The sequence below is a fragment of the Orcinus orca genome, chromosome 12, assembly GCF_937001465.1.
Source record: "Orcinus orca chromosome 12, mOrcOrc1.1, whole genome shotgun sequence".
In the NCBI taxonomy this organism is placed as follows: Eukaryota; Metazoa; Chordata; class Mammalia; order Artiodactyla; family Delphinidae; genus Orcinus; species Orcinus orca.
Window position 1 is genome coordinate 8775874 of NC_064570.1, and position 22966 is coordinate 8798839.

A 22966-nucleotide genomic window follows, 5' to 3' on the forward strand; every position below is an offset into this window, starting at 1 on the left:
GTTCTACGAGAAACATGGGTTCAGCTCTGCACCTTTGAGGCCCTCGGCTTCCTTCTCCTCCAACGTAGTGTGTTTCAAAATAGGAAAACAACTCTCAGGGCAAATCATCGTCATCTGTTAGCCCAATAAAGCCATCAGTAACGTCGCTAACTGGGAGAAATGCTAGTGCATTTCAACCAGCCGAAACCAAACTGTCAAACCAAAGTGTCAATCAGTTATTTTATTTTTCACAGCAAAGGTGTCTATGGCAAGAGGCTTGTGGCAAAAACACCGGACATGGGCTTAAACAACAGAAATTTATTTTCTCAGTTTGGGAGGCTGGAAGTCCAAGATAAAGGTGCCTGCAAGGTCAGATTCTGGTGAGAGCTCTCTTCCTTTCTTGCCGATGGTCCCCTCTGCACCGTGTCTTCACAAGGACTTTCCTCAGTGCGTGCGTGTGTGTGTGTGTGTGGGAGAGGGAGGGAGGGAGAAGAGAGAGAGAGAGAGAGAGAGAGAGAAAGAGAGAGAGAGAGAGAGAGAGAGAGAGAGATCTCTTCTTTCCCTTCGTCTTACAAGGCCACCAGTCTTACTGGATCAGGACCCCACGTTTACAACAGCCTCGTTCAACCTTAATTACCCCTAAGAGCCCGAACTCCAGAGTCCACAGCATCCCATCCCTGCTGCCCCACTCAAATTCATGGCAAGCTCCCATGCAAAATACACTCATCCCATCCCAACAGCCCCCAAAGTCTTATTACCTCATACCAGCATCAACACTCTCATCTAAAGCCCAGAGTCTCACGTAAATATCATCTAAATCAGATGTGGGTGAAACTCAAGGTACAATTCACACTGAGGCAAAATTCCTTTCCGGATGTGAACCAGTGAAAGTAGACATGTTATGTGCATCCAAAATACAGCTGTGGGACAGGCACAGGGGAGGGATTCCTGCTCCAAAAGGGAGGAGAAAAAGGAAAGAAAGAAAGAAAGGGCGATGGGTCCTACGCAAGTCCAAAACCTAGTAAGGGGAATTTCATTAGACCTTAAGGCTCAAGAATAATCCCCTTTGGTTCAATACTCTGTGTCGCCTCCGTGGTACGCTGGGCTGGGGTTCAAGGCTCTGCGCTGAGGCCGTCTTGCCTGTTGAAACCGCGGCAGTGGCCCTGCTGACCTCTGAATTGCCGCTGGGGTCATTCTCTCTCTTGAAGAACAGAGTACGTTCCTACAAACAGCTCTCTCATCCCATCCCGGCAAATCCAAGATGTCCAACAGCCTGCCTTCACCTCGTCCTGTGTGGAAAGGCTGAGAATTTTCCAAATCTTCAAGTTCTGGTTCCTTTGTACTTAACAATTCCTTCTTCAATTCGTCCTCCCCTTTCTCGTTTTATTCTAAGCAGTCCCGACGAACCAAGCCACTCCTTCCAAACCACTTAGAAATCTCCTGGGGTAAATATCCAGTTTCACTGGCTTGCAAGTTTTATCTTCTACAAAACACCAGAACACACTTCAGCCACGTTCCCTGCCGCTTTATAACAAGAGTCACTTTCCTCCAGTTTCCAATAACATGCTCCTCACTCTGCCGAGACGTCACCAGAGATAGCCCTAACTTCTGTATTTCCAAGGTGTCCCTCAGAACTCCTCCAGCCTCTACCCAGGACCCAGCGCCAAAGCTGCTTCCACATCTTTGGGTATCTGTTCCAGCAGCACCCCACTTCTCAGTACTACAGTCTGTATTAGTCAGGGTTCTCCACACACGTACAGGAAAAGGGAGCGAGAGGAGGGAAACTGGCTTGTGCGGTAATGTTGGCTGAGAAGTCCCAAGGTCAGGGGGCCAGCACGGCCGTGTCCTTGGCTTGCAGACCCACACCTTCTCACTATGTGCTCCCATGGCCTCTCCTTGGTGTGTGCACGTGTTGGGGGGGGTTAGTGCGCGCGCGCGCGAGAGAGAGAGACAGAGAGAGAGCGTGCACGAGAGAGAGACAGAGAGAGAGAGAGAGACAGAGAGAGAGAGAGCACGTGCGCGAGAGAGCGCATGAGAGAGGGAGAGCGTGAGAAAGAGCAAGAGAGCACGCAAGAGAGAGCACGTGAGAGAGAGAGACAGAGAGAGACGGAGAGAGAGAGAGAGAGAGAGGGAGGGGGAGGGGGAGAGGGAGAGGGGGGAGGGGAGAGAGAGAGAGCTCCCTCCTCATTTTCTTAGAACGCTATCAATCCTATCGGATGAGGAGCCCACCGTTATGACAGCGTTAATTACCTCCTAAAAGCCCTGTCTCCAAAATACAGTAACCCTGGGTTAGGGTTTGAACATGTGAATTTGGGGGGCACACAATTCAGTCCATCGCAAGCTCTAAGGATTCCTTTTGAGAATCCTTTGAGAACGGGTGGATTTCTGCTAAAAAAATTATTGGGATTCATGTTATCTATTATAAAAACATACAGCGGTAATTTTGAGGAACATCTGTTAAGTTGCTTGGAGAACATCTACAACAGTGGATCACAAACTTTAGAACATAACAATCACCTGCACACCCATTAATCTGCAGATTTCTAGGCTTCCCTCCAGACCTGCTGAGTTAACCTAAGGGGCAAAAGCCCAGGAATCTCTATTTAAGTAAGTATTCCAGGTGACTTACAGGGAGGCGGCCCATGGACCACACGTGAGAAACAACGATGTGCAGGTTTGGAAGAGTTAATCCGCTTCTCACGATGAGCAATTCCTGGCTTCTCCTGGTCAGGGAGCTTTTCCTCCTCTGCACCCGTTTACGTTCACCATTCAGCTGGTAATTAGTCATATTCTGCCTGTGATACATCTTCTATTTTTGTCTCAAGGTATTTAAATCTTGACTTTTTAAATGAACTTTTTGAGTGTTGTCTTGCCGTCCAAAAGGGATTATAAACTCCTTGAAAGCAGAGACGCCCTGGCGTTGCTTCACAGCTGCAGGAGATTCAAGGACCGTGTACAAAGTAGGCACCAAACACACCTTATTGAATCACTTTGCTTTACAACTTTTAACTTCTTTTAACTACAAAAATAAAACATCTCGTCCCCCCACCCCCCGGCTTCTGTCCTGTTCTTCAGCAGGGAATCCATGCACCCGGGGAACAGAGGCAAGCTCTGCACTCGAGTTCCCCTCCAGATGTCACCTGAGCATAGGCTCTATGAAGTCACGTGCCCGGGAGGAACCTGGGAGGCAAGAGCGCCCGTGAGAAGCCAGGACGCGTGTGCCGCTCAGCCCTTCTTCACACGTCCCCTCGTCGGCCACGCTCATCGTCAACAGCTCTCTTCCTTCCCATCCCCTGAAACGCATTTTCCTTCCAAGTTCACGTCCACTGCTCGCCTGTTCTCCTCACTTTGCCTTCCTGCCTCCACCTGCCTCCTCACCAGCCTCCACTCCTTCTACTTGCTCTCCCTGCTCCTGAAGACAAAACTGACTAAGGTAAGTACAGCTGTACTGCTTTCAATTTTATACAGTAACACTGGTAGCAGAATGTTGCCACAGTTGCTGAGTGAATAAAGAAAAGCAGACACAGGTGGATTGGCTATATAAAACACTAGAGGGGCAAGGAGGCTGAGAAAGCCCACTGCACTGTGACAGGAGGATGACTCTGGTCGTCCCACGACCTGTGGCTTTGGGGACATATCAAGGGGCAGAGCCCAGCTTAATGGGCAGGAGCGTGAGTGGGAGACGGGAAGTGGAGAGAATAAAGATGAACTAATGGAAACAAACCCAATTCAGCTCGTGTCGTTTCAAGGTCAGGTGCATGCCAGGCCCTGGGGGTACCACGATGACTCAGTTCCCTCCCCGCAGGCCCCCGAGATTCGGGGGCCAGACGGAGCCCTGGCGTGACAACCACCGCGGGCCCTGAGGGACACGGCGACGGGCAAGACTCCACAGGGAGGCGGCAGCACCTTCGGGCTGGCAGGTCCTGCTGGCGGGGACACGCAGGCCATGCCAGTCACCAGGTGGGGGCCCCGGGCTAGCACACACGGTACCAACAAAAAGATCACAGTTCCTTCCCTCGAGGCTCCCAGAGAGAAGTACGCAGAGAGCACCTGGACACACCACCGAGTCAGGAAGACCAGTCTAGGAGGGTTTCTGGAAGGCAGGGGTGGTTCACCATGCCAAAATCTCTACGGGTGAACAAGCAGTTTTCCTTGGAGGTCGGCTACAAAGCAGTTAACGGTGGATTAGAGAGGAGCAGAAGCAAGGTGCTAGCGGGAGGCTGGGGGGCAGGCTGAAGGTCTGACAACTCCAGTTCTATCGTTCCCTCTGGGGGGTGGAGACAGCACCTCACTACTACTTTCCGATGGCCTCCACCAGCACACGAAGGTCCTCAGTGAACACCTGATGAGTAACCGACAGAGGAAGTCGCCATTCCCAGAAGGCCTATGCCAGCTTGCCCCGACTGGAGCCCGCGCTGCCTCTACAGACCCGGACACACTGAAGCCGTACAAAACGCTGTTAAAAGCCCATCAGAAAGTACATTAAGAGAGTCATTAACTTTAACGGGATTTTGGAAATGGAGCAGCTTCAGGGATGCTCCTCGCCAGCCCAGACAGGCTCACGTTTCATCCACAGGCTCCCCCTCCGCACAGTGCGCCAGGAAGGCTATTCCACAACCACACCCCACAGGGCTTCAGTGCCTCCGGGGGAGGGGGCCCCACCTGATCTGCCATCTGTCCGCGGGTCCATGATGACGAACTCGGGCCGCAACTTGCTGATGCGCCTCCCCTTAAGGATGGGCACGAGCCCGCCCAGGTGCTCCAGGTAGAGCGTGTAGCAGGGGCCGCCCACCTCGGGGTCGTCCTCTGTGCGCTTCATGGTGCAGTGCAGACGCTCGCTGCCGGTCGACGGGTAGCTGACGAAGTCTCGCATGTTGCTGGGGTCTGGAATTGGGGGCTGGAGGCAGGACACAGAAGGAAGCGAGTGTGGGCACCACTGATACTCTGCACTGGCTGCAGCTCAGGAAGGGTTAACTATGTGCCGTGAAACAGGGACTCGCAGCGCTGGGTGTGTGTCAGAATGCCAGCGGTTAGGACTCGGCGCTTTCACTGCTGGGGCCCGGGTTCAACCCCTGGTCAGGGAACCGAGATCCCACAAGCTGCATGGTATGACCAAAGAATAAAAAAAGAATCTCCTGGGGGCTTTTAAAAAATACCTAAGCCAGGATCCCACCTCAGACAACGAAACTGGAATCTCCAGGGGATAAGCCTGGGCATGTGCATTTTCTAAAAACTCCCCCAGGTGATTCCAACGTGCAGCCAGGGTGGAGAATCCACTATTGCAAAACCAAGATTGTAAACCAACTAGAAAAAAAACATCATAACAGGTTCTAAAACTCTGACGTTTTAGAAAAAAAGTAACCAACAAGCCAATCTGATACTTAGAAGCAAAGATAAAAAACAAAAAAGAGAATACAGAAAAGAACCTAAGGTGCAGAGGGCCAGAGGCTAAGGAGGAAACCCACCCTTGAACAGCAACTGGCAGCTATGTTCCACACACTCCCACTGAGAACAGACTAGTTTCTGGGTTACAACCCGTATAGAGGACAGCTGACAGTGAGTGCTGGCAGCGGTCAGCTTCCTCAGCACAGTGGTGAGGAAGGCAGGCCCTAGGACTGAACTGGGCTCAATCCCGACCATTTTCGTAACTATCGATGGAGCGAGTTACCTGACTTCTAGGAACATGTTTCCCGCTGTCTCATGTGGGAACAATGGCAGCATCTGCCCGCAAGTCAGGACTGAACGGACGGACTGACCGTCGGGAGGCTACGGCAGTCAGGCTCGGAATACTGCCTTTACCACAAGAAAGCTCACGTCCATCACACAAGGCGAGTCCCCCATGGACACTAACGCTAGGGACAGACAGCACACAGGGAGGACCACGGCAGAACTCTGGGGAGCCGCACCACTTCTGTGGTCCTGCTCTGGGCCTCTCGCCCATCTCCCTGACTCCGCCCTCCTCCCGGCGGTCCTTCCGGGGCAGGCAGGCAGCCAGCAGGGTGAAGAAGGAGCAGGGGGAAGGCTTTACCTTGATGGTGGGGATGAAGGCAGTGGAGAGGTAGGAGCAAAGGCGGGGGGGCAGGGTCAGCTTGCTGACATCCTTGTCCTCTCGCAGGGCGCTGGCAATGGCCTGCTGGCACAGCAGCTGCAGGCTGGACACCCGGTGCTCCACACGCACCACGTACAGGGCCGGTCCTGACGCCATCAGCAGCCGAGAGTCCCGGTGTCCCCAGCAGATGGAGATGATGGGGCGCTGCCGGGAAGGGAAGGGAGACTGTGTGTAAGCTTCTGCTCTTGTGAAAAGCAAAGAAAGATCACGCTCTCTGTGTCGAGCGAAATAAAATGATCTAACAGATTTTTAGAATGTTGGTTTTAAAAAGCACAGACGAGGATATTAAATCCTACATTATAAAAAGTCGGCATTTTCAGCCTTTCCCTGGTGGTGCAGTGGTTAAGAATCCACCTGCCAATGCAGGGCACACGGGTTTGAGCCCCGATCCGGGAAGATCCCACATGCCGTGGAGCAACTAAGCCCGTGCGCCACAACTACTGAGCCTGCGCTCTAGAACCCGCGAGCCACAACTACTGAGCCTGCGCACCCAGAGCCCGTGCTCCGCAACAAGAGAAGCCACCGCAATGAGAAGCCTGTGCACCGCAACAAAGAGCAGCCCCTGCTCGTTGCAACTAGAGAAAGCCCGCGCGCAGCAACGAAGATCCAACGCAGCCAAAAATAAAATTAATTAATTAAGGAAAAAAAAAGTCGGTATTTTCATTGAAAAGTAGTTAGATCCTCAGGCCAGAGCACAAAGCACCGGAATAGTGTTACCAAGTTCTTTTACATGTATTATCTCATTTAATTTGGTGACATAAAACCTAACCTAGCTCCATATAATGACATCTCTGCCAGGAGATGCAAACAGCCTGCGGTACACAGTAACCCGTATTCCTTACTGAGGCTCTGGCTACCTGGATCCTCAAGTAACAGGGGTAGTTTCCAAGGCTTGGAGAGGTAGACCAGATGGCCCTTCCCTTTTGTCCCTATAAGGAACATTTCAGAGTCAGATCAACATTGGATTTGAGTCACAAGTTCATGACCCAGGGAATAATACAAGTCTCATACTTTCTCATGAGTCAAAAGGGGGCTGTGAGGATTAAAGGAGATGAAAGAAATCAGAGTGCTTCTGGGACTCATCACAGGTGATAACCCACAGGTATTCAATCACTGTTATTCTCAGCCATCCTTGAGCCGATGGGGCAGGAAAGGGGAGAGAGAGGGACACAGTTCCTGTGGCAGCTGCTCTAGGGGTTTGTGGCCATTATTGGCTTTGAAGAGGCAGGCTGGAATCCAAATATGCAAGTTAGAAACTGGCTGCACTGGGAAAAAGACTCCGAAGCTCAGGGGCGCCATCTAGGAAAGGTCAGCCCAGGAAGAGGCGGAGGGTCTCGACGGAGAAGCAGTGAGAGGATTCGCTCACTCTGGTCCAGACAGGTGGAGTTCCAATTTAATGAAGTCAAGATCAGAAGTGGGGATGCCAGATCTTTTATAGGAAACAGGAAGAGAAGTTTCACAACACTTTAGTGACAGGCATCAAGATAAAAGAAACACATGAAGACACTTGCTTAAAATAGCCTCCAGGGTCAGCTAATCCTGGCTTCGAATTCAAAACAAAAATGCAAGGCTGAAGATAACTTCACTTCCATCATGGCGAGGCCGCGCGCAGCCGCAGGGTAGGACCACAGCCGCAGTCCCCTGGAGGAGGGTCACAGGGCCTGGAGCTCAGTCTGGGGGCTTCAGAGTACTTCCAAGAAGGGCCTCCTTATAAAAGGATCCCTCACAGAGGGTAGATCCCCACAGAGGAAACTGTTAGGTTAGAGCAAGACATAATCACTGCCGAAGACACGGCAGACGACACATAAAAAATATACGAAGAGAGTTTCTTCAGTATGACCGACCCCCCCGTAAGCGCAGTTTAGGACAAAGCTCTATTGGTAGCATAATCATGCTTGATCTTAAAGCTGCAAATTGCCCTGCCAACCCCCAAGTCTCCGAAGATAATACTTACAACCTACAGCTCAAATCATGAAGAACCGTTTCCAATTAGCACAATCTGACTCGGTTGGAACTGGCTGCAAAAATACCAGACACTTCTTTCTTCCAATTTTCCATGAGTTTTGAATCCATCTACCTGATGTCCCAGTGGTCACAATGCAAGAACACATATATTCATCCTCTCTTCCCCTCCCTCCTCCTGGTTTGCTTTTCACAGTAATTACCTCTGTGTTAACAGCTGATTACATGTTTTGGGAGGGTCTTCTCTAAGATTATCATTATGATAAGTATGCTATAGCTTTGTAAAAAGGAATTTAAACCACTTTATAGACTTTCAAGTCTATAAACAGATAAAGATCCTATCTGTTATAATTACAGGTATAATCACTACCCATCTTAACAAAAATTAACAATCAGGTCTTAAAAACTAACTACATTCCAGTTGCACATTAAGGTATCTTAATAAGCACCCGTATTATCTCATTTAATCCTCTCAACTCTGCCACACAGGCATCATTATTCCCAGTTAACATATGTGGAAACTGAGACTAAGAGAGCTCCGTAACTCACAGCTGATCAGCAGGAGAGCACATTCTCACCCATCCCCCAACCCCGCTGCTTATGCTCATCTTACTACAACGCGCTGCCTCTCTGTCAACCACAAATACAGTCACGAACCCCAATTCTCCCCACAGTTCTCCCCTTAATCCGCTTGGTCAAGGCTATTTTACTCCCAAACAGACCCAACAACGGATGTGTAGAAAAGGCAACAGATAAGAGGAGAAACGAGCTGCATAAACCACGAGGGGACAATGACCGGAATAACTCGTTGTGGCAGAAAAGAGCCCCCCCCCGGTCACATGGGCCCGCGCTCGGCGGTAACCCAGCCACGCGGCGCTGCCGGGTGAGCGCGAAGCAGCAGAAGGTGGAGGAAGGGCTGTGCCCTCCACACCCGGCATCGCGAAATGAGGAAAACTGAGAATTCTCAGCAAGGAGGAGTGAAAGGACTGAAAACTAGACCCGGGAAAAAAGAACTGGAATGATTTGGCCTGGAGAAGTGATGCCTGCAGGGTCTCAAAGGACCTGTTATCTGGAGCAAGGTGACCAGGAAACCCCCTTTTCTAAGAGCAGGACAAGACCACTACCACTAGGAATTTATAGTACAGTACAGTACGGTACAGCATTCACTTACTTGCCCAAGTCAGTGATGATTTATTTATTTCAGCAAAGGGGGAAATCACACTCATTGAATTTATTTTTACAGCATATCCCCCACATAAGATAATAAAGTAGCAAAATAAATACTGGTGCCTTTGCCATAATAAATCGTAAAGCTGTATTAGAAAAGTAAGGAAAAATTTACAACTAGTGAAAGCTGATACTCTTGTCTGAAGATGCTGAGGTATCACTGACATGGGGAAGTTGACTGTCATAGTTACCATTGAGTCTGAGGCCAGTAAGTAGGGCCATGACCTCTCAGGATCCCTGTAAGTCCTGTAAGCCCGTAGGAAGTCCTACTACCTGGGATCCATGCACAGCATGGTGATTACAGTTAACAATACTGTACAAATACCTAGAAGTTACTAAGAGAGAAGACCTTATATGTTCTCACCACAGAAAAGAAATGGTAATTATGTGACATGAGGGAGGTGAGAGCTAACTTCATGGCAGTAATCATACTGCCATACACACGTATAGCAAATCCAGACGTCGTAGACCTCAAACTTACAAAGTGTCCATATCAAATATATCTTAATAAAACTGGAAATAAATAAATAAGAAAATTAACAACACAACAAAATCCTTTTATACCTTGCTTATACTTCTACAGTTTTTTACATGTCATCTTACTTTTTACAAGTCTCATTTCCTGCCGGTGCTCATCTTCCTGTGCTGTTTACTGGCGCTCCAGCCTGCAAAGCCCTCAGTACAAGCTTGCCGTTTTCTCAGAAAGGACAGGAATCAAGGCGGTGGTAAACACACGTGCCCGCAGACACAGGGTAGGGGCGTCCCGATTCAGCAGCCCCGGCCCCTGGGACCCGTCGCTGCAGGTAGAACAGGAATCCCCTGCTCACTGCCCCCGGTAGAGCGCGTCCAAGCTCATCTTCCCCAGGCACATCCCACCCACCAGGATTAGCTGCAGCGGAAGAGAACGGTGTCAAACATTCTCTTCCAGCGAACCTGGGAACACGCGAGGGTGCACACAGACGCGACTCCTGCAGATGAATGTTTTTGTTTTTGAACAGCTGCCGTCTGCTAGGGAGAAACTCAGCTGTAAATGTGTGGACTTCATCGCTTTCTCAAATTGCACAAAATGACTATTTTTAGAACCGATGGCTAGAACTTAATTTGTGTAGGTATTCGGCACGTAAATCTAAGGCAGAAGGGCAAGACGACGAGCTGCATTTCGGGGAGTATCCGTGTGGCGGGAACCTGGTGCTTTGGTGAGTTTGCTGGCCTGATGCCAGGTGTCCCTGGGCCGGAGAGGTACGAGAGGAGCGGCCAATGGACAGTCAGGCTGTCCCTCTCTCTGTGTCAGACGCCAGCTACTTACGAGGAAAGCAGGTTAGTCTGCTCACCCTAGTTCCGCTGCCACAGCATCATGGAAGGTTAACGGCCTGTTTCAACCCCTTATGCACGCAAAGAGACGCTAAATACCTCACGACCTCATCTCCTGCTGCTACACGATCCGTGCCATGCATCCGTCCAATCACGTACTCGCCTCCTGAGCTGTCAATCGGTCAGTCAGTAAATCCCTGTCAAATGTGTGCAGTGGGCCAGACACATGCTGGGCGTTTGGGGATTGACACGGAATAAAAGAAGCTCCCTGCCTTCACGGAGCTGACGCTCTGAGGGGGGACGGGGAGAGAGAAGTGCCTCAGGCTCTGTGACAGGGACGGACTACCTGATGGTGTCAGCTAGTGAAGAATGCTACGAGGTAACAACGGTAGGATAAGGGGCTAGAGGCAGAGCAACGGGATCGTTTCAGACAGGGGAGCAGAGAAAGCTTCCGTGCAGGAAGTTTCAGCAGAGCCTGAGATGAGTGAGTTGGTGACGCTTGTGGCCGGACCTGAAAGCCTGCTCACCACACCATCGTCTGTGTGCAGCAGTGCGCTGCGTGGAGTCCTCGAAAAATTTAAAAGGGAATAAAAAGCGGGGTGTCCTTTCCATGTTAAAGATAAGCTATTCAAGCAGGATTAGAGTCAAGAGACAACAAAAGGGTCAAACCAGCTACACTGGCCCAAGAGAGAGAAAAAGAGGCCATCCAGGTACGCAGCTGCTGGCTGATGGAGCCCCGGGATGAGGAGTGAGAACCCCGGAATGTCAGAGGGGTCTCCTGTCTCCCAATTGCTTTCCCTCCTTTCTGAGCTCCCCTAGGAAGAAGGTGGGGATCTCTGTCTTAGAGGAAATGCACTTCAAATGTTTCACAGTCCCTGGTAGAAGGGGGTGTTTAATGTTTGTACAGGCGAGTACACAGGAGGAAAGCCTTCCAGCAGAGTTCACTTTTAAATAGACCGAGGTGGTGACTGTTCACCGTAAAACTGTGTTGGCTGGAGCCATGGACAATTTTGAATATTAAGTTACAATGATCTGGCCACCAACTAAGCTGCAGTAATAAAAGCTAGCTCAGGATTCAGTCGCCCAAATCTCCGTTGTGAAAGAACATGCCGTTGTTGTATTTTATAAGCATACAGCCCAGAAGGGACTTTCTCAGCTACTTACAGCAAACAATGGGAAAAACACACCTGTGGCAGCTTTGAGAGAACAGGTGCAATTAATTCTCAATTAAAAAAAAGGCAAAAATAGTTTTGCTAAAGAATTCCCCTTCAAGAGCCTGGGAGTCTATGACCGTAAATGCGCTCCGTCACTTGGTTTTTCGGTTCCCACACCTACCATCTTCCTCTTTTAATTTTTTACCCAAATATCTTACATCAACACCTGAACCTTACAGAATATAAGGCAACTCCACCAACTTGCCTTTATTGCAAAAAAAGTTCATAAAGCTAAAACACACACACAAACCAACCAACCCACCCAAAAAACCCAACCATCCAACCAAATAAAAAACACACAGACCTGAATTACCGAAGCCTGTGAACTTCCGTCAGTGGTGCTAACCCTCAAAATCTGTGGTCAAAGGATCAGATACGCAATTACATGTAGATGGTTACAGATAGCACCTAGTGTGATCAACTCTAGACTTTTAAATTATGACAGGAAGGAAAAGAAAATAAATTACAGTGTATTTCCTTCTGGGAGCTTCAGCCACAGGCATTGCTGTTGTGAGTAACTCAGGAGAATCAGTTTTAAAATGAGGCTGCCGCCAGTTTGTGCTGGGCAACGGCTTTGTACGCGATAACCTACAATCTCATTAACTTGGAAATAAGTTATCCGATCTAAACTGCATTTAGTTCTTTTTATAAACAGCCCAGTAAATTGCCTAACTTCCTTCCTGCTATAAAGACGTTCCTGCCTTTGGACAACTTGAATGGCACAGTACAGACATGTGATTCTAGAATCATTACAGACGACAGTTAAGTTGGTGCTACATATAAGCAGTACTGTACTTGGTTTTTAGTAGCATCGTTATTTAACTTTATATTATTGAGGCGATTTTTCCAATGGCTGAAACAGACCCTCAAATGAAAAAAGAGTCAACAATTTATTAAAATGCTGAGACACTGTGTGAATAGCTTTCTCCAAAGGAAGGTGAGCCAAGCCCCTCTCTTATCCCTGAGCCTCAAATGGTTTAAATTCAGGACCTATGTTAATTTCATGGGATAGCTGATGAGAACTTTTGCAATGGTTAAGGCTGTCAAGCTTCTACTACATTCTAAGCACAGTGAAGGTCAGAAAAATGAACAAACCGTGGCCTTTGACTTTAAGAAAATAAGGCAAATAAACAGAAAAGTGTAACACATGCCAGAGGTATTAAGCAATGCCCTGGCAGTAAGGTAACAATTACTGTGTGAACAAGGTAATCTCTCCTTCAATCCCAAATCCATAGGGACTCCAGTATCTACCTTTATTTTGCCACACACCTTGGCCTCATGCTAACGGCCTCAACTCTGCTCCACTTGAGCTCTTCCTGGGTTCGCCTCATCACCTAGAACTACTTCACTCCTAAAATAGGAATCTGCATTTCCTATCCAAGCACAGCTTCCCATCCTGTGTTTATCACTTCTTCCTGAACATGCCTTATTACGACTTTATATTACTTGCCAGTCTCAGGTCATAGAGCAGATGCTACCCACCAAGGTTCCCTGGCTGCCCATTTCTATACCATCCTTCGCAGTTCCCTGAATTCCTTCCAGTTTTGGTCTCTCTGCTACATGAATCTCTCCAGTTCCTCATTTCAGGCAGCCTGTACCACTTCTGCCTCTCGGGGCTGCAGAGGCGGCCTGGGCAACGTTGACTCTCACTTTAAAGCCACGCTGTCCTGCTCTGGCCGGGGCTTGATTTCAGCTTGTTACCTTGAAGGGCTCCTGCATCGCATTCTATGCACTAGCACGCAGAGCTCTGCGCTCAGGGCCAGCTGCGTAGGAGCCCCTCAAAATATGTTTGCTGGGTGCTTGAACAAACGAACAAACAAATACGCTTATTTGCCCACAGAACATATTACACTGTCAAAAGATACATTTAAATCCTATGACAACTCAGCAACAAAAAAAACTAGCAATCCAATTAGGAAATGGGCAAGGGTCTTGAACTGACATTTTTCCAAGGAAGATATACAAACGGCCAACAAGTACAGGAAAAGATGCTCAACATAACTAATCCTCAGGGATATACAAATCAAAACCACCACGAGATAACACCTCATGCCCACCTGGACGGCTATCATCAAAAAACCAGAAAATAACAAGTGCTGGCGAGGGCGTGGAGAAGCTGGAATCTTTGTGCACTGCTGGGGCGAACGTAAGATGGTGCAGCCACCATGAAACAGTATGGCAGCTCTTCAAAAAGTCTGACACAGAATTACCATATAGCCTAGCAATTCGACTTCTGGGCATTTATCCAAAAGGACTGAAAGCAGCAACTCAAAGAGATATTTGTATATCCCTGTTCACAGCAGCATTATTCGTAACAGCCAAAAGCTGGAAGGAAACCAAACGTCCACTGATGGATGAATGGATAAACAAGACGGAGTGCACACGTACAATGGCATATTATTCAGCCTTAAAAAGGAATGAAATTCTGACACAGGCTACGATGTGGATGAACCTCGAGGACATTCTGCTAAGTGAAGTAAGCCAGACACAAAAAGACACACACTGTATGGTTCCACTTATATGAGGTACGTAGAACAGTCAAATTCAGAGAAACAAGAAGGTATAGATAGTTTCGGTTTTGCAAAGATGAAAAAATTCTGGAGATTGGTTACAAAATAATGTAGCACACTTAAAAATGGTTAAGACAGGAAATTTTATGTGTATTTTACTACAATTAAAAAAAAGATACATTTAAATAATTAATGCCTGCACCTAATTACAAATTTCCCCAAACCTGGTATACCTGTCTCTCTGATGAGCTGGGTAAGGTTAGGACATAAGTCCCTAGTTTATTGTCACCCCCATCAACCATCAACTCGCTCTCAGACTCCACTCCACTCCACTCCACTGTAGTGGAATTCTGCCTCCACCATAACTGATCCAGACCAGAAACGAGGCAGCCTAAAGCTTTCTGGGAGATAAAAACAAATAGAGAGGGGCCCACGTGTGCACACTTTCTTAAACACCTTTAAGCTTTTTTACTAACTGTTTAACAATAATTTAGTTTAACTGTAAAAGTACGTTACTGGCATAACAAACAAAATCAGAGTAAATAAATGTAAATCCAGCATTTACTTCTCTGCGAGTTTCTGATTTTTACTTCAGAATGATGATAAACACCAGCTCGCTCTGCTTACTCAGTGTGCACTCGTCTGGGAATGGAAATGGGTGTATTTTGGTTAACAGGCAAAAACTTCTTTTTCCCTTACTTCTTCTGGTCTATACCCCATAATTTAATTCAGGTCAACAAAAGATTAAAATCTGTCAAAGATAATCACAGTGAGTAGAATCAGCTCACGAGCATTTAACGGAGGGTGGGTGCAAACTAACACATCAGAGGCACGGCCGGGTGCCTGGCACACATCCTTACTTGCACAAGCGTGTCCAGTGTAAAGATGTGCTCCCCGCGAACATTGTAGAACTTGACCATGGCACTCTTCAGAAGAGGGCCATTGGGAAGGTCACCGAGCTGGGTGGGGCGCTCCATGCCAGCGACTGCCAGGAGGTCTCCCTGCGTGCACCACTGGGCCACCACCTCTGAAATCAGAAAGAGGAAAACTGTCAGCACGAGGGTGGGACCCTTGCTTCCCTGCAAAGATGCTCTGGCTCGGTCAGAGTCTGAATTCATGACTGAATTATTTTTCCTTGAAAGATAACAGAGTGTGCACCCCAAGATATGCCACATTGGCATGAGAATTACGTAGAGCTGAAGGCGATGGAGAAGAAGCAGATAGAAGAAAAGCTCTCTCCCTTCCCCCTACTTGCCTAAAAGCAGGACATAAATCTGTGAAGGTGTCTACCCATCCCCCACCAGGAAGGACAGAAATGAACCACTGGAGACAACGCTAGACCATTATCAACACCAGAGGAATCTGCATAACAAACTTTACTAACTGGCCCTTATCTTCCGTTAGCTCCCCCATATAATTACCTGCCCACAATGTGCTGTCCTAGAAACTTCAAGTCTTCTCCTTGTCACTTCTCCAAAAAATGTATTGTTCTTTTGTTAACATGCTATCTAAACCCTCTGAGCTACTCATCTCTGTGCTTCCACAGGTAAACACAGTGCAGGTGTTGTTAAGCTTCTGCGTGTTTTTCTCTGGTCAATCAGTTTTTTGTCAGTCTAACTTACAGGGCCTGGTCTGAGAGCCTAAGATGGGTAGAGGGGAAATAGCCTTTTTCCCCCCTCCCCGCTACATCCTCAAGAAAGAGGAAAGTCACAATAAAGGGTAAAAACCCCAAATGAGGTGAAGCAGTTTACAGTTCACTGTGTGATAAACAGAATTCCCCGAAGCTGGGATACTCAGCAGATCTTTCTTCAAGGCAGAACTTCCTCAGCAAACGTCAGCAAGGCAAAGTCCCCCCAACCCCACGAGTCTGCAGTGAAAATGGAGTGGGCAGGGGTGGGAAGGAAGGCTGGCCGTGGAGACCACGAGGGGTCCAGCACTGTAAGCTCTTGTGCACATGACACAGATTACCGTGTTGGTGACAAGCTGGGGAATACCAGGAGTCACCTTTCTTTGCTGGAAAAGTTCTCTGATGATGTTTCTTCGAGACAGTAAAAAAGAAATACTAGACCCTTCTGCTCTACAGATCTCCCTTGGCTTACAACAGGGTTACATCTGGATAAACCCATGGTAAGTTGGAAATGCATTTAATACACCTAACCTTCCGAACACCATAGCTTAGCCTCACCCACCTTAAACATGCTCAGAACACCGACATTAGCCTACAGTTGGGCAAAATCATCCAACACAAAGCCTATTTTATAATTAAGTGTTGAATATCTCACGTAATTCACTGAATACTGTACCGAAAGTGAAAAACAAAGTGTCTGGGTACAGAGTGGTTTTAAATGTATCGGGTTTTGACCCTCGTGATCGCGGGGCTGCCTGGGAGCTCCGCTCGCTGCCGCTGCCCAGCATCACGAGAGAGGATGGGATTGCAAGTCACTAGCCTGGGAAAAGATCCAGATTCAAAATTCAAAATACGGTTTCTACCAAAGGCATATCGCTTTTGCACCGTCATAAAGTTGAAAAACCCCAGGTTGAACCACGATAAGTCAGGGACCGTCTGCACCTTGCGAGTCAAACGACCGACCTGTCCGTGATGGGACAGGTTACCGCAGGTGGAAGAAGCTGCGGTGAGCCATCTTTGACGGCACCTGGCGACCTGTCCCAGTATGTACTAACATATCCCATAAAGCGGTGGACAAAAATAAACAAATTTTCAAAAAACGACTGCTGTCCATACCACACGTAAGACTGAAATATTCTGAAACCAAGACAGAAGAGAGAAACTGCCTACACGCAGCACCTACTGGATGACACCAATCTACTGAAACATCACCTAACTTTCTGAAACTGGGAAGACAGTGCAAAAGCATCTCGTGTCACGAGGGCATAAATGATTGAAAATATTTTGAGATTAGACTGAGATTTCTAGTTAGGTCATCACAAGAATGCTAAATTTGCCTGTATTTTTAGGATAAAACTCAAGTCAAGAACTTTCACATTCGGGAGGGGTACTTTGGGTCGCCTCCCCAAGTCACCTCACCTTCATGTTCCCAATCCTCTCATGCCCATTGTGGGACTGTGTTAGAAGGGCTGCTCCAATATAATTTAGTTTGATAGAGAACAAAAGAATACATCCAAGGAATAAAAAGTAAAGTTTCCATAGGTAGTTTCCAAGATGGTGAAAAATTTGAAAAACTCACCCTACAAAGAATACAAAGGAACTGAGTGGTAATTATGATATTTTCGGTCAGACACTTGGTAGAGAACGAAGTTCAGGACGGCAGAACTAGAGGCAGGTACTGATGCAATTAATAAACTTGGTTAAAAGGTTTAAAAACAGAATTTTAGAAGAACAAAAGTAGAGCTTGGATCACTAAATATATGAGAGAATTTATGATGACTACCTTTTTGTTTTAGCTCCATGAAAGACAGAAAATTCAGAAAAGAATTTACAGAAAAGTCCAAGGAATTTAAGTTCATCATCATCGTAAAAAGAAACTTACTCAGCTCCTAACGGGTCCATTTGTGATAATAAAGAAGGACGTCTACATGTCCCTCCGGAATTTATAGGCTAAATAATTCCTTACAATTATAGTTTTGAAACAGCAAATGGGACACTTAAAAGAGGGAGTTTAACTTGTTGCCAAGAATATCCAATAGTTCTGAAACAGAATTAAGTGCTTGTGGGGTGTGCAGGCAGGGACGATGCATTCCCGCCAATCAACAGTTAAGTATGTGGACTTGATTCTCCATATCCCTGGCATTCCTGAACAATTCAGACAAGAAGCAACATGGCCAGGACTCTGGTCTGATGGCCAGTCTCGAAGGACAGCAGCTGAACTGAAGGTTCCGGTTTGCCTCCCCACCGCCGGGCCCCGCAATGGCTCCCATTCAGATTATAGCAGGTCCCTTAACCTCGAGGACCAGAAGTAGCCCTGGAATTTCTACACTGCACCATTCAACCCTGAAGAGACAGAACTGTTTTTCCAAAGAACTCCTCAGAGGCACCACCTCAACGGTATTCCTGAATTGCAAAATTCAGAACACTGCGAATGCTTACGGGTGCCTGTCTTGCCTTGAGATAGCATTTCATTAACGTCCCTCAGGAAGGCATCAGCCCCTGACTGCTGACCTTCACACCGAGGCCTCGGCTGTCTTGTGTGTCACCTGCTGCCGCAGGCACGGCAGGTGCTGCCGCCCAACACCCGCAGTGCTGGCTGCAGGCAAGCGGCCCACACCCGAGAGGATCGCTCCTGCCGTGGGGGGAGAAGGGCAGGTGAAGACAAAGGGGACTGTCAGGAATCCCTCCTCAAGGTGAGACTAGATAGGAATCGACTTGTCGGCTAAGCAGAGGAGTGAACAGACTCCATTAAGCCTGGAAGAGGCCACTGCAGAGGCCGGGGGTCAACAGGCCAGGCCATGACGCCCAGCTCGGAAGGCTGGCCGCTCGGGCTGATCCGTACCTTTCAGCCCCGACTGGATGACAGTAGGAGACAAGTCGTCATAGTTGTTCATCAAGCTGATGTCTCCTGAGGTGAAGCTGACGGTGAGCAGCGGCTTGATGCTCTGTACTGGGATGGGATACGCCGCCGGACCATCTGCGGGGACAGAAGTGCCGAGTGAAAACGAGGCAACAAGCACGTGACCGGAATCCAGGCCCGCGTGCTGCAATCCTGCGGAGGGCCTCGGAACTGCCCAACAGCGTAGACCAGACTCTGGGCTGGGACATCACCAAGTAAGGCAGTGCTGCACAGCACTCAGGAACTACACGGAGCCCCCTGGAATGAGAGGCGCTGGGGGCCGAAGCCCCGAGGGCACCGAGCAGGGCTCCCTGGGCTCTGTACGCCGTGCTGAGAGCGTGCATGCAGAGTTTATTAACCCCTGTGGTCACGGGTTTACATGGTTCTGATGATGTGCAAACGTAAATTATTTTAATGTCACGTAACGTGTAAGGATGGTGCGAAGGATGAAAACATTTTCTTAATCCTGGTCCAATGTACAGAGAAAAGCTGCCTTTCAACACTGAGCACACTTTCACTGAACATTATAGGAAGCGAGCAGCCACCGTGAGCTCTCTGCTTTTACCAGAAGAGACCCCACACCTGGAGAGAAGGCCAAGGTCGGATGTGGCTCACACCCAGCACACGGCCAGCAGAGGGGAACCCTGCCTCGTGCGTGCGAGGAGACTGTGCATTAAGGCAGGAGCCGTGAGGGGTGACGCTCTGTATTCTCCCACCCAGGGCGGGCCAGCCTGATCTCTGCTCGCTCAGCCCCGCCTGCGGAGGATCCCCAGTTATGACTCTCCTTTGCTTCACTTTTAAGATGCTGCAGGTACCTACCTCTGTGCTCAAATTCCCTAGGCCACCAAGAAACACCCTGCTCTATCTGAATGGTAAATCCCAGTCATCCTCCAAACTGGCCTCTGCTTCTGAAGAGGGCAACAGGTTAGCGTAGTAGCCAGGAACTGCGTTCTGCTCCGAGACTTACTCTGGACTTGCTTTAGCAACTTGGTCTCTGGATCTTGTTTCTTCCCCTAATAAATGTGGATAAGCAAATATGCGTTCAATCTAGCAAAGTTCTGTTTTAAAAGGATGCCGAGTCCAAGGCTGAAAGACACTGGCTTCATCGCCACGAGGCGGAGGATGGATCAGCACTTCGCTCAAGGCTGGGGCCCCACGAGGTGATGGATTTCCAGGAGCGAAGAACGCTCTCCCTCCCGACACCCACCAATCCTGAAACACTACCGCCAATCGACACTTTTTTCACAGGGTCTGAAACAACCTTTCATTACCCGTCTGAACACTGCCTTCTCCCTAACTGCACGAATGGCGATGTGTATGTGTACGTCTCTGGGAAGCATGACACTTTATCACGTCTGGGACAAGAGGGAGAAGACTCCAAGTACCAGTGAGGGCAGATGCTGATGGGGGAGAAAGTTAAAAATACTCTCCCTGGACCAGCCCTTCACAGGCTGAACATGCCCACAGTCACAGGGAAGGGTAGACACTGTCCAGCGTGTGCCTTTAGCCCATTAAGGGCACTCAGCCAGCGGTGTGAGCACAGCTGCCCGGAAGTCCCGCAGCAGGTGACCACGGGGAGTCTTTTCCTTCCACTATTCGTAACATATTCTCCTTTTAAAAAAAGAGGTTGGAGCAGGGGATGGGACACTGGGGAAGAGCCAGAGCCCTAAGTGGGCCAGTGCTGAGGGCTGACGTTGGTGATGGCCAGCGTCGACACCAAAGGCTTTTGCTTTGAGGGCTAAGACACACTGCAAGGGGTGAAGGAAGCTGGAACCTGAAATTATCCCCACCAAGGGTCTGAAACAATCTTTCATTACTGGTCCAAATGTTAAAAAACTCCGACATCATCTACTCTAATCTAACGTCACTGTGAGGCTTGGGGGCGGGGGGTGAGGGCGGCAGGTTCACCTGAACTGAGGAAGCCCAGACCTTCTGCCTGAAATAAAAAAGACAGGGGCATGGATACCAGCCCAGTGTACTGGCCTTCACTACGGGCAGAGCTAATCCTTTCCCCACACAACTAAAGCTACGGGCTTTAATAACGTTAGGGATTTGAAACACCACAGATTAGGGTATAAGAATAATGGCACAGCATTTCTCATCTTCAGCTCTCTCTACTCTCACTAAGCAGCGAAGTCCCACGACACCCCAGGGACATGGAAACGGCCATAAGTCTTCTTTTATATCTAGGAAAACCTAAGCCAATGGAGCTTCATCAACCTGACCAGTGATTCTGCAAAAAGGGATGGCAGAGAGAAGACGGTCCAACCAAGAACGGAGGTTAGGCCAGTTCTGCCTTGCACTTCCGTTGAGAACCCTGCCCAGTAGGCTAGGGAGCCGTGCGCACGGCGGGCCTGTCCCTTCCCCTGCGGATGGGTTCATTCTCCTTCCACACTCTTGTCCCCACGGAGCCCGCGAGCTACCTTGGGGCGGGGAGTAGTCATCGGAGTCGGTGTCACTCTCGCTGCTGTCCTCCACTAGGAAGGCGGGGTAGTTCCAAGACATGCTGAGGATGCCGTCTGACTCATGCAGGAGGACGTGGGCCAGCATCCTGCCATGGCAGTCCATGACGATCACCTGCCCGTCAGCCGTGCCAAACAGCACCTGCAACCAAGGACCAGGACTCGTGATGGACGGGGAGACAGGTCTGTGGTTTCTGGCAAACCTCACCACCTTGACTCGTCCACCAGGACTAAAGAAAGAGACCAGGTAAGCAACTGAGGAAATACACAAAGCAGGAAGTGGCGGAAACTTAGCTGGCTATTACTGGAAGAATTTTAGTCCTCTTTTAGTGAAACGTGACTAATGCTATAATAAATATATTCATTATGTTATGTGGACGTTTTCAAACACCAGTAAGATCACTGTTTCACCTTCTGTGGGTTGTTTTTCTTTGTTTTGCTTTTTTGGTTGAAGGAGGAGGGCTAAGAAGAGGGTAATATTCTCTTATTTTTCTTAAAAAAAAAAAGCAGCAGCAGAGGTTCATTGTTAAAAATCTCTTAAAGAAAAACTTTAAGTGTATGTAAGCATGTTTGTCTCATGTTCTATTTCACTGAGACTAATAATGGCGTTGATGTATTTAAGTAATAATGTTATAATGAATTAATGATATTAATACATTCATTAAGTGCTTACTTTGGGCTAAGCACTATTCTAACCAGTTTACCTCACTAACTGTCAAAACAATCCTGGGAGGTAAGCGCCAGCGCTGCCGGCACGGAGCTGAGACAGGCCTGACGCCTTGTGTGCTGAGGGCCCCTCCCTAGCCACCCGGCCCGCAGGCAGACACACGGCCAGGGCTTAAGCACAAGCATGCAGAGGGAGACTGGGCGGCGGCGGACGCCCTCCATCGGAGCGGCAGAGGAGCTGCTCGTGGCTGCTCAAAGCCCCCCCGACGGGCGTCATCCCACTTGGACGACCCTGAGGGGACCCTTGGGGCCTGGGAAGCAGGACCTCCCTGAGGAGTACACCGTGTTATCTCCTGCTTTGTGTGCTAGGCTCTGTGGTTTCTGCGTCTGCCGGCATTGAAATCTTTGTATCTTTTGTGTCTAATGACATCTGTCTATCCACCGACAACTCATTGGGAGAACCATACCAGGATCTACACAAAGGGAAAGTTATTTAAGACTTTTAGGTCCATACTACTTTTTGCTTTTTAGATTTTGACACTGAGCTACTTGAGGGCCAAGACCGTCCACAGCTGTACCCCTGGCACCTAACAGAGCTTTGGGTACAGTAGGCACTCAATAAGTATTTACGGTTACATGAGTGAATTAAAGTCAGTGACAATCAATAGGCAATTATCCTGATGATTACGAGAGATTAATTGCAAGGGAAGATGTATTTCATTTCAGCAGTAATATGCTCACAGAATTTAGAGCTGTTTTAGATAAACCAATTGTCCATCAAATATTCCTTTAGGGCTTCCCTGGTGGCGCAGTGGTTGAGAGTCCGCCTGCCGATGCAGGGGACGCGGGTTCGTGCCCCGGTCCGGGAAGATCCCACATGCCGCGGAGCGGCTGGGCCCGTGAGCCATGGCCACTGAGCCTGCGCGTCCGGAGCCTGTGCTCCGCAACGGGAGAGGCCACAAAAGTGAGAGGCCCGTGTACCGCAAAAAAAACCCCAAAA

The 22966-nt window shown here is 48.7% G+C and overlaps 1 protein-coding gene across 3 annotated transcripts in view; it reads right to left on the bottom strand.

Moving 5' to 3' along the window:
• TULP4 (TUB like protein 4) overlaps positions 1-22966 on the bottom strand; it is a 225203-nt gene that overhangs the window by 19567 nt on the left and 182670 nt on the right. For all 3 annotated transcript variants that reach the window (XM_004278894.3, XM_049695450.1, XM_049695451.1), the window contains 5 exons: positions 21262-21442; positions 18782-18916; positions 15173-15339; positions 6008-6232; positions 4642-4876 (listed from right to left, as the gene is read on the bottom strand). In XM_004278894.3, coding sequence (XP_004278942.1) covers positions 4642-4876; positions 6008-6232; positions 15173-15339; positions 18782-18916; positions 21262-21442 — 943 coding nt within the window. The remainder of the gene's footprint in view (positions 1-4641; positions 4877-6007; positions 6233-15172; positions 15340-18781; positions 18917-21261; positions 21443-22966) is intronic.